This window comes from Mus pahari, chromosome 3 (assembly GCF_900095145.1).
Source record: "Mus pahari chromosome 3, PAHARI_EIJ_v1.1, whole genome shotgun sequence".
NCBI lineage: Eukaryota > Metazoa > Chordata > Mammalia > Rodentia > Muridae > Mus > Mus pahari.
Genome location: NC_034592.1, coordinates 76,643,865 through 76,657,118, shown reverse-complemented (window position 1 = coordinate 76,657,118; position 13,254 = coordinate 76,643,865). Strand labels below are relative to the sequence as shown.

General features: G+C 45.9%; 1 protein-coding gene across 1 annotated transcript in view; it reads right to left on the bottom strand.

Moving 5' to 3' along the window:
• The window catches only part of Lrp4 (LDL receptor related protein 4), a 55,066-nt gene that overhangs the window by 6,692 nt on the left and 35,120 nt on the right, over window positions 1-13,254 (bottom strand). Inside the window, exons 26-36 of the mRNA XM_021192386.1 lie at window positions 12,862-13,024; window positions 12,525-12,750; window positions 11,857-12,160; window positions 10,001-10,219; window positions 9,719-9,853; window positions 8,859-8,967; window positions 6,072-6,216; window positions 5,693-5,806; window positions 5,147-5,276; window positions 1,818-1,885; window positions 1,397-1,484 (exon numbers count right to left, since the gene is read on the bottom strand). Of these exons, the coding sequence (XP_021048045.1) occupies window positions 1,397-1,484; window positions 1,818-1,885; window positions 5,147-5,276; window positions 5,693-5,806; window positions 6,072-6,216; window positions 8,859-8,967; window positions 9,719-9,853; window positions 10,001-10,219; window positions 11,857-12,160; window positions 12,525-12,750; window positions 12,862-13,024 (1,701 nt within the window). The remainder of the gene's footprint in view (window positions 1-1,396; window positions 1,485-1,817; window positions 1,886-5,146; window positions 5,277-5,692; window positions 5,807-6,071; window positions 6,217-8,858; window positions 8,968-9,718; window positions 9,854-10,000; window positions 10,220-11,856; window positions 12,161-12,524; window positions 12,751-12,861; window positions 13,025-13,254) is intronic.

Sequence of the window (13,254 nt, the reverse complement as noted above, 5' to 3'; positions counted from 1 at the left end):
GCCTTTAATCCCAGCACTCAGGAGGCAGAGGCAGGTGGATTTCTGAGTTCGAGGCCAGCCTGGCCTACAGAGTGAGTTCCAGGACAGCCAGGGCTATACAGAGAAACCCCGTCTCAAAAAAACCCAAATAAATAAATAAATAAATAAATAAAATAAAAATAAAAGATTCATAACAGAAATAATAGCAAAATTGCAGTTATGAAATAGCAACAATATAATTTTATGGTTGAGGTCTCCACACATGAGAAACTGCATTAAAGGGTCGTAGCAGTAGAAGGGTTGAGATCCATACTGGTCTCTAAGATTGATCTGTAAGCAGGCAAGCAGGTATGGTATTTTCTTAATTAGTGGTTGATGTAGGAAGGTCCAGCCCACTGTGGGTGGGGACTCCCGTAGAATGGTGATCTGGGTTTTTATAGAATGCTGGGTGTGGTGGTGTGTATCTTTAACCCCAGCATTCAGGAGGCAGAGACAGATGGATCCCTGAGTTCGAGGCCAGCCTGCTCTACAGAGAGAGTTCTAGGACAGCCAGGGCTACAGAGAAACCCTGTCTCAGGAAAATAAAAAACAAACAAAAAGACTTAGCATGCCATGAGGACTAAGCCAGTAAGCGGCTCCCCTCCATGGCCTCTGCATTGGTTCCTGCTCCCAGGTTCCTGCCCTGACTTCCCTTTATGATATCAGTAATGGAGAATCAAAAATAAACCCCTTCCTCCCCAAGTTTTTGGCCATGGTGTTTCATTACAGCAAGAAACTCTAGATACCAGGTTAGGGCATTGATACTTTCCCATTAAAAGACAAGTGTTAGTCGGATGCGGTAGCTCACGCCTTTAATCCCAGCACTTGGGAGGCAGAGGCAGAGGCAGGCAGATTTTTGAGTTTGAGGCCAGCCTGGTCTACAAAGTGAGTTCCAGGACAGCCAGGACTACACAGAGAAATCCTGTCTCAAAAAAAAAAAAAAAAAAAAAAAAAAAAAAAAAAAAAAAAAAAAAAAAAAAAAAAAAAAAAAAAAAAGGAGTAGTATTATTTATTTATTTTCAGATTTTTTGCTATTATTTGCAATGTTTAACATACGGGGAAGAAAAGGCAAGTAAAAAGATCCTAAATTGAATTCATTGTGTCTTCTCAAAGTGATTTCTAGGGAGCAATGCTGTGTCAACCACTCTGAGGTAAAAGGTTGTGTTGGTGTGACGGGAAGACCATCTCCCATTCCAGTGGTTTGAGGGAGAGAGAGGTATGGAAAAAGCCAGTCATCTAGTCAGGAAACTGTGAGGAGAGCACAGGCGACACTAAGCTGCATGCAAGTATATTCAGCATACTGTGGAACTTCAGGAGAGCCCAGACAGGCTAACAGCAGCCAGAGCCCATGTCACTCCTGCAGCAGAGCTGAGGTTACCTGTATAGCATCAAAGCTGCGATCACCAACAAAATCAGCAGGGTACTGAGGAGCCCACCGACGGCGTAACTGACATGCAGTCCTTCACCTAGGAGAAAGGAGGAGCGCTGGTAAGGACTGAAGACCACCTTCTAGCGTCTACCCAAGTGGTGACTCTTGGAATTATTATTTCTGTGGACTTAGTCAATGAAAAGAGTTTGCCTGCACTATAAGACTCCTCACAAAAACTAGGAAAGAAGTAAGTGGAGACTTAAACCCATATAAAATGGTGGCGTATCCATATCTTGCTCTCAGTACTTGGGAGACAAGGGGCAGGAAATTGAAGAATTTGATTGAGGCCAGTGCTAATAAATAGCCTGTTCCAAAAACAGATAAACAGAAGGGTCTTCGTTTCTAAAACAGTTCTATTCTTAGGACCTACCTGGAGCAGCAGGTACGGCTTCATTGGAATGTGCACAGAGGCCCAGCTGGGCATCCCTTTCAGAGCATCTGTGGGGCATGAGAAAGAGACATGAAGCCTTCTTGGATGCAAGAGGTCCTCACCCTCTTCCAGGAAGGAGGAAAGGGCTGTGAATAGGGCTTTCAGACCTGAAAGACCAAGTCCTACATCTTGTCCTTTCACCTCTACGTGTGCTGGGATATGTGCCTCCAAAAAATAAAAGATCATGGATTAAACCAGGCATAGTGGTGTAGGTCTTTAATCCTGGCACTTGGGAGGCAGAAATAGATGGATCTCTGTGAATCCGAGGCCAGTCTGATCTACGGAATGAGTTCCAGGATAGTGAGACCCTGTTTAAAAAAAAATTGAGGGAGGGAGGTAGGTAGGGAGAGAGAGAGAGAGAGAGAGAGAGAGAGAGAGAGAGAGAATGGAGAGAGGGAGTGACAAGAGAAACCAGTGTTTTCCAGCTGCTGTGTCATGTTTAAATATGTTCTCAGTTATATACCTTTAGAAGTAGCAGTTTTAGAGTGAGCTAGACAGAGTTCTAAGGATGCCAATTCAAATCTTCTTTCTACTCCAAGAATTAATGGGAAATCTGACCGGTTATCACAAATCTGACCGGTTATCATAAATCTGACCGGTTATCACAAATCTGACTGGTTATCATAAGGTTAAAAAAATTGTTTTTCCTCCCTCCATTCTTTCACAAGGGACTAAGCAAGACACCCAGAGGGAGTGCACAGCTGGTGCACTTGCAACACTCAGAAGGTCACTCTGGCATATTACGGCAAGCAATTGGAGATACCTCCCAACCGGCTGGAGAAAAGCCATATATACACAACAGAAGAGCACCTGAAACCAAGGTAACAGGGATCGGAACTAGAACTCCACTGGGAAAGGTTTGAGGAAAGTGGGCATGGCGAACAGCTGTTATCCCAGCACTTGGAGGTCCCTGAGTGAGGACACCCTAAGCTACATAGTGCCCCTATATGGGGAAAAAAAATCCGGGTGTAATTCTGAGAGGTGGGGTGAATAGGATCTATGTAAATGTTATGGACTTGTCAGAAAATAAGTAAAAAATAAAAGAAATGCTAATTATGATTGTTACTTTTGTTTCTTTAGGTGTAGGACAAAAGTACATGAAAATTAACTTGGAGAAAGAATAGAGAAGACTAGAGAAGATGTTTTTCTTTTAGCACGTATGTTCTGCTTAGTCCTGCGGGATTGTTTTTTAAATTATATTCCAACTAACATACTTAAGTAGTCAAAACACGTATTACCACAGGCTATAAGGAACTAACAGGGGGCAGATTTCTATGAGCATTAAAAAAACAGAGGGCTCGAGGAGATGATTCACTGGATTCTTGTCAGGAAAACATGAGGATCTGGGTTCGGAGCCCCAGCACCCACAGGAAAAGCTGGTTGCAAACACCTGCTTGCTGGCTAGTCAACTTAGACAAGTGGTGAGCTCTAAGGTTAGGGAGAGACCCTGTCTCAAAAAATAACATGGGAAGCAACTGAGGAAGACACTCCACACCGAGCCCTGGCCTCCACATGCACATAGGAATGTGCATATACACACCCAGGAAGAAATGTCTGAGGAGGGTCCAGATGTCTCCCAAATCAAACTAGGGACTAGGAGCACAGCTCAGCAGTAGATTGCGTGCCTAGCGTGTGCGGAGTTCACACTTCAGCGTGGTGAAAACAACTAAAGAAAATTTAAGATGAAAACAAAGATGATGGTTGGGCTGGAGAGATGGCTCAGAGGTTAAGAGCACTGACTGCTCTTCCAGAGTCCTGAGTTCAATTCCCAGCAACCACATGATGGCTCACAACCATCTGTAATGGGATCCAATGCTCTCATCTGGTATGTCTGAAGACAGCTACAGTGTACCATATACATAAAATAAATAAATAAAATCTTTAAAAAAAAGTAAAGATGGGGGGTATAGGGAACTTTCAGGATAGCATTTGAAATGTAAATAAAGAAAATAATAATAAATAAAAATGCTAAATAAAAAAGATACTATATCTAAAAAAAAAGTAAAGATGATGGCTAATATTTCAAAGTTATTCAGAAAGGCACATGTTCATACATGGATGCTTGTTTTCTTTACAAACTACACAAAATGCCTCAGAGCCCATAGCATTTGCATGTGACCATGTGCAAATCTTGGCACTTTGGAGACACTGATCTTAAAGTACTTATTTTGAAGTCATTGTTTCTGCTTTCAGCTCAATGACTTTTTAAACTATAGTTGCCAGTGCATCAAAGTTAATGAAATATATTTTATGCTTGCTTTGAAGACTGTATATGGTTATATTCGCATATTTGATGATACGTGTATGTGTTTGTGTGTATTGTGTGCACATGCATATATGTGTATTTTATTTGAGCCCTGGGATTGTTATAAGCTAAAGCTATCACACTTAAGTTATAAAGTTATAATGCAGATACTACTTTAGTGTTGTATTAAATATTTAATCTTAGTCAGGGGTTTCTACTAGGACAAAACCCTAATACTACACTGGTGACATGAGAGCAAAGGCAGATGGACAGACGGAACACAGGAAGGAGCCTCCTCCCTACTGCTTCCTGTAGAAAGCTGCTTTTAAGCCTCTTGCTCTCAGAGATGAAAAGAGCAGCAGGGTCCAGGAGATGGTTCCGTGAATGAGAGCACTTGATGTGCAAGGATGAAGATCCATGTAAAAAACTGTGCCTATGACCCTACCAAGGGGGGACACAGACAGGAAAATCACTGGCCACCAGCTGAGCCCAAAATACAGTAAGCTCCAGGTTCAGTGAGAGACCCTGTCTAAGGGAATAGAAGTAGAGAATACTGTTATCCTCCTGTCTTCTACACGTGGCTATGTGTGTGTGCTCTTGAGAACACATGAGCATGAGTGCACGCGCATGCACGCACTCACACACACACATACACAATTTAAGGGATTCATTTGCAGCAATCTACATTTAAAAAGCACCCCGTGGAGCTGGGTGTGGTGGCACACACCTTTAATCCCGGCATTTGGGAGGCAGAGGCAGAGGCAGGCGGATATCTGAGTTCAAGGCCAGCCTGGTCTACAAAGTGAGTTCCAGGACAGCCAGGGCTACACAGAGAAACCCTGTCTCGAAAAACCAAAAAAAAAAAAAAAAAAAAGGCACCCTGTGTCCCCCCTAATAGTGACTGGTTAATGATGGGATGATGCATCTCCCATCTGCCAGATTATGAAGCTGGGACAATACTTTCCTACCAGGAGGGCATGGTGATCTGAATCCAGACCCTCAATCCTGTATTGACCCTACTTACCTTCCTTCTGCCCCCTCCAGAAAGGTCTTGGTGGTAGAAGAATGTAAGGTGGTGGGCAGCGTGTTGGGTAGCACTGGGCTCTTCTCATTCATGCTGGTAGCTTTGGGAGCAGGAGGCATGAGGCCAGGTACTGGAGAGAAAAGAGGGTTGAAATGGGGTGCTAGAAACCTATACATAGTTCAAGAGTAGAAGTCTTGACAGAATCTTTCAGATGCCCTAACCTCTGGTACCCCCATTTATTGCTATAAATTTAAAAGAGATTTGGATTTACTATTACTGATTCTAGAAAAAGATGGTGGCTCACAAATATTAGGAATAGAAATGAGGATCTGGTGATCCCCAGCAAGACATCGGGAGTCTAGACTTCTGTTCTAGGAAATGCCAGGGGCCAGACAAAGCCAGACCTGAGCATCATCACGAAGCCCAAGAATACTGCTCATTTACATTATGCCACCATGATACTCCCTAAAAGGACACGGTTGAGGTTGCTGTCCCCTCCCTTTCCAAGGGCTCTGTGGTTCCAATAAGCTAGTCTATCCAACTCACCAAGGGAGCAGGGATGACCATCCGGCTCATCAGGACAGGCGCACACAAAGTCAGAGGCTCTGGCAAAGCAGAGGTGGGTACAGCCACCATTGTTCACACCACAGGCATTGGTCCCTGAAGGCAAAGCAGACGTGTCTGGTCTAAGACAGAATAGGGTCTCCCAGTCTCACACTTTTCAAAAGGGAATGAATGCTATCTCACCCCATGACAATAGGGCAGGAAGGGATAAACACAAAGGATGCAAAAGCCTAATCACCATGAAACACAAGCCCAAAGCTTTCCTTGTGGCTCTAATTATGTTGGCCACTAACAGCCCTTGGGATGATCAGAGCCAGGCCCACCAACTGTGAGGAAAGGGGCTCAGCTCCTAGTGGCCCACCTGTCTGCCGCTGAGGGGACACCACGATGATATCCATGAGCCCCTCCACGTTGGCCAGCACTGTCTCCTTGTTGCGGCCCGAGTATTTGTCGACACGCTGGATGGATTTGGTCTGCCAGTCTGTCCAGTAGATCCACCTGTCCTGCTACTCGATAGGGAACCCGAAAGAAGAGGTATTCAGCAGTCAGACCCCAGTTTCACCTCTGTGCCTCAGTATGCGCTATCCCACGGCTGAAGTGCCTTCTGCGACTGATTTCCTGAATGAAGCTATGCACCCCCAGATATCACAAAGGAAATCACTCCAGGCCTATAGAGCACATTAATGAAGGCCTCTGTGTTGTTCTGCAACAAGCAGTTGCTCACACGCAGCTTAGACACCCAGAAGTGGCTTGGTTGCATCTCTATCTGTTCTGCCCTACTCGGGTACTTGTCCTCATTGTTGTTTTGTTTGATTGTTTATATTCTTTGTTTTTGTTTATTGAGCTCTCACGTAGCCTAGATTGGTCTCAAATTTACTATGTAGCTGATGATGGCTCTGAAGTCGTAACCCTCCTGTCTCCACCTCCCAAGTGCTAGAATCATAGACATAACCTCACAATGCCTAACTTGTTGTTGTTGTTGTTGTTGTTTGAGACAGTCTTGCTATGTAGCACAAGTTAACCTGGAACTCACTGTGTAGCTCAGGTAAGCCTCACACTCAGTACCTATTGCCTCTTCCTCCCAAGTGCTAGAGTTACAGCCATATGCCTCCAGTCCAAGTTACTTCATCAAGAACGTGAATGTGCACAGCCGTGATACACTACCGATTCCTTTCCTCTTTTGTGGAAGAGTGGAAGGGTGGAGGGCAGGTACGAGGAGATGGGGAGATGAGTGGGATTGGGGTGCATGATGTGAAATTCACGGAGAACCAATAAAAAGTTTTTAAAAATTTAAATTAAAAAAAAAATGTGCTTGATTCATCTCCGAGTCTGTATCACCCGCACTCAGTTCTCAGTCAAATGAGAGAATAGCTCACTACCCAGCAAACAGGAATCCAGAGGTTCATTTCAGCCTTTGCCATATGGGCCTTTTTTGTTCAAAACCCTGATTTCCATTGTCTGCTTATTTACATGGACACCTTCCTGACAATGTCCTGGAAGTGACATTCTTCTCAGCCAAGGTTGAGAGGGGAAATGAAAGTATTATTCTTTTCCTCCTCAGTGGTAGAATGTTAGAAATTCTGGGAGACATTTGTAGATTGAGAAAATATATTCTGCGTTAGCCTATTGCCAGGTAAATTCAGACAAACCCTTTGTGGTGGGTAAACATTAAATACACAGTACAGGGTTGAGGATGTAGTTCTGTGGCAGAGGGTTACAGGTTCAATTCCCAGCATTAAAAAAATAAATAAAAAAAAATGGTGACGCTTGTCAAGCAGGGAGAACTCAGTGTCTGAGAATCTGTTTTAGACTCAGTGTTCATTATCTTATCCCAAATTCTTTTCTTTTCTTTTTTCTTTCTTTTCTCTCTTCTTTTCTTTTTCTCTCCCTTTCTTTCTTTTCTTTCTTTCTTTTCCTTTCCTTTCTTTTCTTTTCCTTTCCTTTTCTTTTTTTCTTTCTTTTTTCTTTCTTTCTCTTCTTTCTTTCTTTCTTTCTTTCTTTCTTTCTTTCTTTCTTTCTTTCTTTCTTTCTTTCTTTCTTTCTTTCTTTTTGAGACATGGTCTCATATAGCCCAGGCTAGCATCAAACTAGCTATGTAGTAAGGATAACCTTGAATTGCTGGAATTACACCCATCACTGCCACACAGTTCCCTCAGGTTACCTGTTGTGTTGAACTATCCAAGATAAGGCTAGGAATAATTGAACTAGTTGCTTGTGATGGTTGATCTCTGTTTTAACTTGAGACAGAGTCTTGCTAAGGATCCCCTGCCAAGCCAGACCAGCCTATCCTTGAACTCAGAGACCTATAAGCCACCTCACCAACTTGGTGGTTAATTGTGAATGTCAAGTTGATGGGATTTAGAGATCATCATGGAAACAAACTTCAAGGCATGCCAGAGTGGTTGCTAGAGTAAGTTAATTAAGGTGAGAAGACTCACTCTGAATGTAAGCAGGCTGCAGTCCTGGATGGGACTAAAAAGGGGAGAGGTAGCCAGGCATAGCACGCACCAATGTCTGCCTCCTGACTGCAGTACACTGTGACCACTGCTTCCTGCTCCTGCCGTCATGTCTTCTCTGTTATGATGGACTGAATATCTGAACTGTGAGCCAGAATAAACCTTCCCTTCCTTAATTAGCTCTTGTCAGTAAGCAATTAACACAGTGCGTCTAGTGTTTGCAGAGGGCCACGTCCTATGCTGACACTAGTGCATACTTCAAGTGCATGTCATTATTAAACCAACTTGTTTTATAGGTAACTACAGCCTACAGAGGCCCTGCGTCCTTGTGAAGGCATGCAAACACTTACCAAATAGCTGGCCACATCAAATCTCTCACTTTTAGCCATTCTCACAAACTTTAACTAAGTGAGCTAAAGGCACAGCAGTAGATTCACCCGGGGGACTTATCAAAATGCCGTGTTCCTGGGCTCAGTCATCACAGAGCGACTTCTCTATAGCCCGGGCCCTGGCACTTGTGTTCTAACAAGTTCCCCAGCTGGGTCTGGGCACCTCTTTTTGAGAGCCAGGCCTTCAAATGATAGAGCACGGAAGCGCTGGGCCAGGATAGCAGAGTGCTCTCTTAGTGTCTTAGGATCCCCGGGAAACATCCTAGTCAGGGAGGTCTAGTTACCTCTCTCCTGAGCCAGTACCTGTGTGAGGGCAAAGGGGTGGGACACATGGCTGACCAAGACCTGCCTCAGCTTCCCATTGAGGTCAGCACTCTCAATCCGATCCAGATGTGCATCTACCCAATAGATCCTGTGAAGAGAAAGAGAAGGGGGGCAGATGGCTCATCCCCATAGGAGCTTCTTGTTCCTCCCTGAGCTGACCGGCAGGTGCCTCGCAGTCAGGAAACACTCCTGATGAGAGGCCACCATGAGCCCCCACAGTGGAGGCTGAAGGTGCCCTGTGGGGACACAGAGAATCTAGGACCACCCACAGCCTTTTCTTTGGCAACTTGATCACCCTTTGGGACCTACCCAGAAATCTAAGCCCACAGTTTTATAAATGGTCTTCAGAAAGGGTTCATAAAGGTCATGTGGCCCTAACCAAGGTTAAAAGAAGAGGTCGCCCTACCAACTCTCCAGGTGACCTGACCTTAATTCTTTTCCTCTGGGGGCAGGAACGGGAAGTCACCCTTCTCTGAGGAAGTCACCCTCCTCTGCCCTCCCCTCCCCCTTTTTCTCTTAATCTAGAGGAGAAATTGCCAATCCCAGAGCCTATTGCTTCTGCAGGTAAGCCACAAATCTAAGACCCTAAATGGATGTGGAAAATAGGACACATTCTGTCCACTGATGGTCCTCGGAACTTGTAAACCAAAGAGACCGAAGCCACTGAAGGCCCAGGACTGGATTCAGCAGTGCTGACTGCTCTGTCTCACCCTTTTCCCCGTGTCCTCTTCCTCATCTGTCCAGGTGTTTTCCAGCTTTTCTCTTCCCCCATGCCAATCTCTGTTCTCTCCTTGGCCCTCCCTCCATTTCCAGGCAGCTGTCTGGGACAGGGTCCTCACCTACGGGTATCATAGTCCAAGGTAAGGCCATTGGGCCAGCCTAGGTCTGTGTTGATGAGGACCTTCCTCTCAGAGCCATCCAGGTTTGCCCGTTCAATCTTGGCAATGTGGCCCCAGTCTGTCCAGAAGAGGTACCTAAGATACAATAGCGTCATTGTCACGAAGAGGTTGGCAGGATATAGCGGCTACCACCCATCCATTAATCTGTGAGCACCTCCTGGGAGCTGCTTTTCTACCAGTCCCTTTTAGACGGGGACTCTTTCCTCCTAGATATGAACTTACCCTTTTCTGGGGAAAACAGCAATGGCCCGGGGCTCGTCTAGACTGTTGTTGATTAGCACTTTGCGACAGGATCCATCTAGCCGAGATGCTTCGATGGTATTTCGGCCTGTATCCGTCCAGTACAGGTTTCTGGCAACCCAGTCCACTGCCAACCCGTCAGTGGTCTTCAGCCCGTGCCCAATAACAGTCTCCATGTTGCTGCCGTTCAGGTCTGCTCGCCTTGGGGACAATGCAGGGTTGCTTGAGTAACTCGACTAACCAGAAGTCGTACCCTGAGATTCACTATAAACTCTATAGAGGCAGATATAGTATGTTCCTCAGTACCCAGCGATGGTAGGTAGGTGCTCAGTACAGGCAGAATAAATGAGAGAGTGAATTCTTCAGATTGTTTCCTTCAAGAGGGTTTGGATGTATGGGGTTTGCCATAGGACAAATTAAGTCATTCCTAATATATCCTGTGAGGACACAAGAATTGCTACCTGGGGTGATTATGAAACTGGTAGATTGGGGCTAAGAATGTAGTTCAGTGGTAGAACACTGGCCCTGGGTTCAGTCTCTAGAACAAAGCGAAACAGAGACAGAAGGTGGCGCACGCCTTTAGTCCCAGCACTCAGGAAGCAGAGGCAGGCGGATTTCTGAGTTCAAGACCAGCCTGGTCTACAAAGTGAGTTCCAGGACAACCAGGGCTACACAGAGAAACCCTATCTCGAAAAAGCAAAAAAACCAAAAAACCAAAAAAACAACAAAACATCAGAGACAGAAAAGAAAGGTTTGCTAAAACCGATCTGTGCTTTTAAACAGAAACTAATGCACCCGGGACAAGGATCACGTCGTAGTCACCTAGGGGATTTCTCTAACTGCACACACCCATGAGATCTGAATGCACTCTCAGGAGGACAAAGGCAAAGAGTTCTATATCCCATGTAAGAATTGCTGCCATGGGAAGTCTCTCGTATTGACATGATATCATATTCTAGAGTTGTGTTGAAATAAGAAATATAAAGAATGATGAAAATAAAAGCAAAAAAAAAAAAAAAAGTCACTCAAAATATCCAGGTAAAGCAATATAAAACTTAATATTGGGCTAAGGTTCCTACGCAGCAATATAGCTTCTAACTTTTCACCTGCCTTAGGGGGGTTCTTAGAGTCCCCTCAGGGACTGACACTAGTGTAGAAGATCCAGGTTCCCAACTTGGCATGATGTTTGTTTGTTTAATATACCAGGTTTCTGTGATACACTCACAGGCACAGACACACACAGACACAGACACACACACACACACACACACACACACACACACACACACGTTTTTGAGATGCAGTCTCACACAGCGCAGCCCAGGCCTTGAGCTAGCCCATTATATAGTCAAAGATGGCCTTGAACTTGTGATCTTTCTGCCTCAAGTGCACACTACCAGCTCTGCTGAGAATCCAGTGCTTTGCACACACTTCACAAACACTCTGAGCTGCATCCTGTTGTTTTGGAGACAGGAGGTTGCTACATTGTCCAGGCTGATCTTCAACTCAGGCTTTCCTGCCTCGGCCTCCTGAGTGCTGAGACTGTAGGTGGGGAACCAGGGTAACCAACTCTGCTCTTGTGTTTTTGAGACGGGACCTTGCCCATGAGAGCCTCTAACTATCGACCTTCCAATCTCAGGCCCCTGAGTAGCTTTACAGTCACCAAACCAGCAAACAAGCGATGGAAGTGTAGACTGCTGTGAAGTGGTCAGAAATCTAACTCCATGTCTAAACGGCCAAGCCATCCAGACCGCTTATTGTCAACAGAGAATGTAACCTCACACATGACTGCTCAGGATCAGGTCTGTGTCCCCCGCCGGTTCCAGTGCCACTCATACCTGATAACATCCAGGAACACATCTGTGTAATAGACCTTTCCATCCACACTGTCGTAGTCTAGGGAGATGACATTGTTGAGCCCAGGAACAGGAACATGCACGTCTGTGTGGTCATCAGTGTCCAGTGAGATACGGCGAATGGAGCCTCGGCTAGAGAAGAGCAGGTAGGTTTCTGGAGAGGGGTCACAGGTCTTCCTGTCTCCCTTCAGTTGAATGCCAGTGGGGCAGGCACAGGAGAAACCAGAAGGCTGAGGTAAACAGAGGTGGGAGCAGCCGCCATTTCTTGAGCCACACTTATTAAAACCTAGTGAGAGAGGAGCATCAAGTGTTCACACTCAGCCTGAGGGGCTAGAGCATTCACACCCAGCCTGGGGGGGCTAGCAGTCTCTCATAAAGGACCTAGTTTCTTACTTGCTGCTCTTAGTGACAAGAGTTAGTGTTTGGCAGAAATGAGGTAGAGCAAGTGTCTCTGAGAGGTCTTTGGAGGTAGCAGCATCATAGACCTGTGGGGTACCCACCATACCTAGAGGGACAAAGGACTTATCCCAGAAGTGGAGCTTAGGAAGTTTCTCTGACTGTAAGTAACTCTGTGCCCTGGCTATATTCTGCTGTCGTGATAGCCCCAGAAGTCCGGGGGCTCTGACTCAGAAATCCTAGGATCTTCTCACCCAGTGGCTGTGCCCGGTCAACAGCTTGGATGTCCATGAGGCCTGGCAGGTTGGACCTCACCAGGATGACATTGCCGCCAGTACTCTTGTCGGCCCGGTGGATGCTGCGGGTCTGCCAGTCGGTCCAGTAGATATAGGAGTCAAGCAGAGTGAGGCCGTACGGGTGCTGGACTGGCGACACCAGGGTGTGCCGACTGGCACCATTCAGGTCCGCCACCTCAATTCTCTGTGGAGAAGATTGAGTGGAGGTGACTTTTACCAGGGTCCTTCACTGAAGATCCCGAAGAGCTCTCTTCCATCTTCCCAGGCTTCTGGGGAGCAGGGGCAGGGCTCTCACCTCAGTATGGGCATCAGCCCACAGCAGTTGGGAACTGGTCTTGTCCACAGTCAGTCCATTGGGCCACCCTAGGTTGTTGTTGATGAGCACAGTACGGTCTGAGCCATCCATTCCAGAACGCTCTAATTTGGCGTTCTCCCCCCAGTCTGTCCAGTACATGTACCTGATGGAGGAAGTGAAGCAGCTGGTTATTCTAATAGCTCCCACAGTCTGTGAATACCTGCAGTGTGTCGAACATACTGTGGTGTTCCTATGGCGCGCCAAACACTTCACACACATTAGCTCATCCTCGAAAGGGTGGGTGACAAGGTGTGCGTTTCACTGTCACCCTCGCTTGATCGGGTAGGAAGCGGATAAGGGTCAGAGATTTTAAACATTGCATCCAAAGTGAGG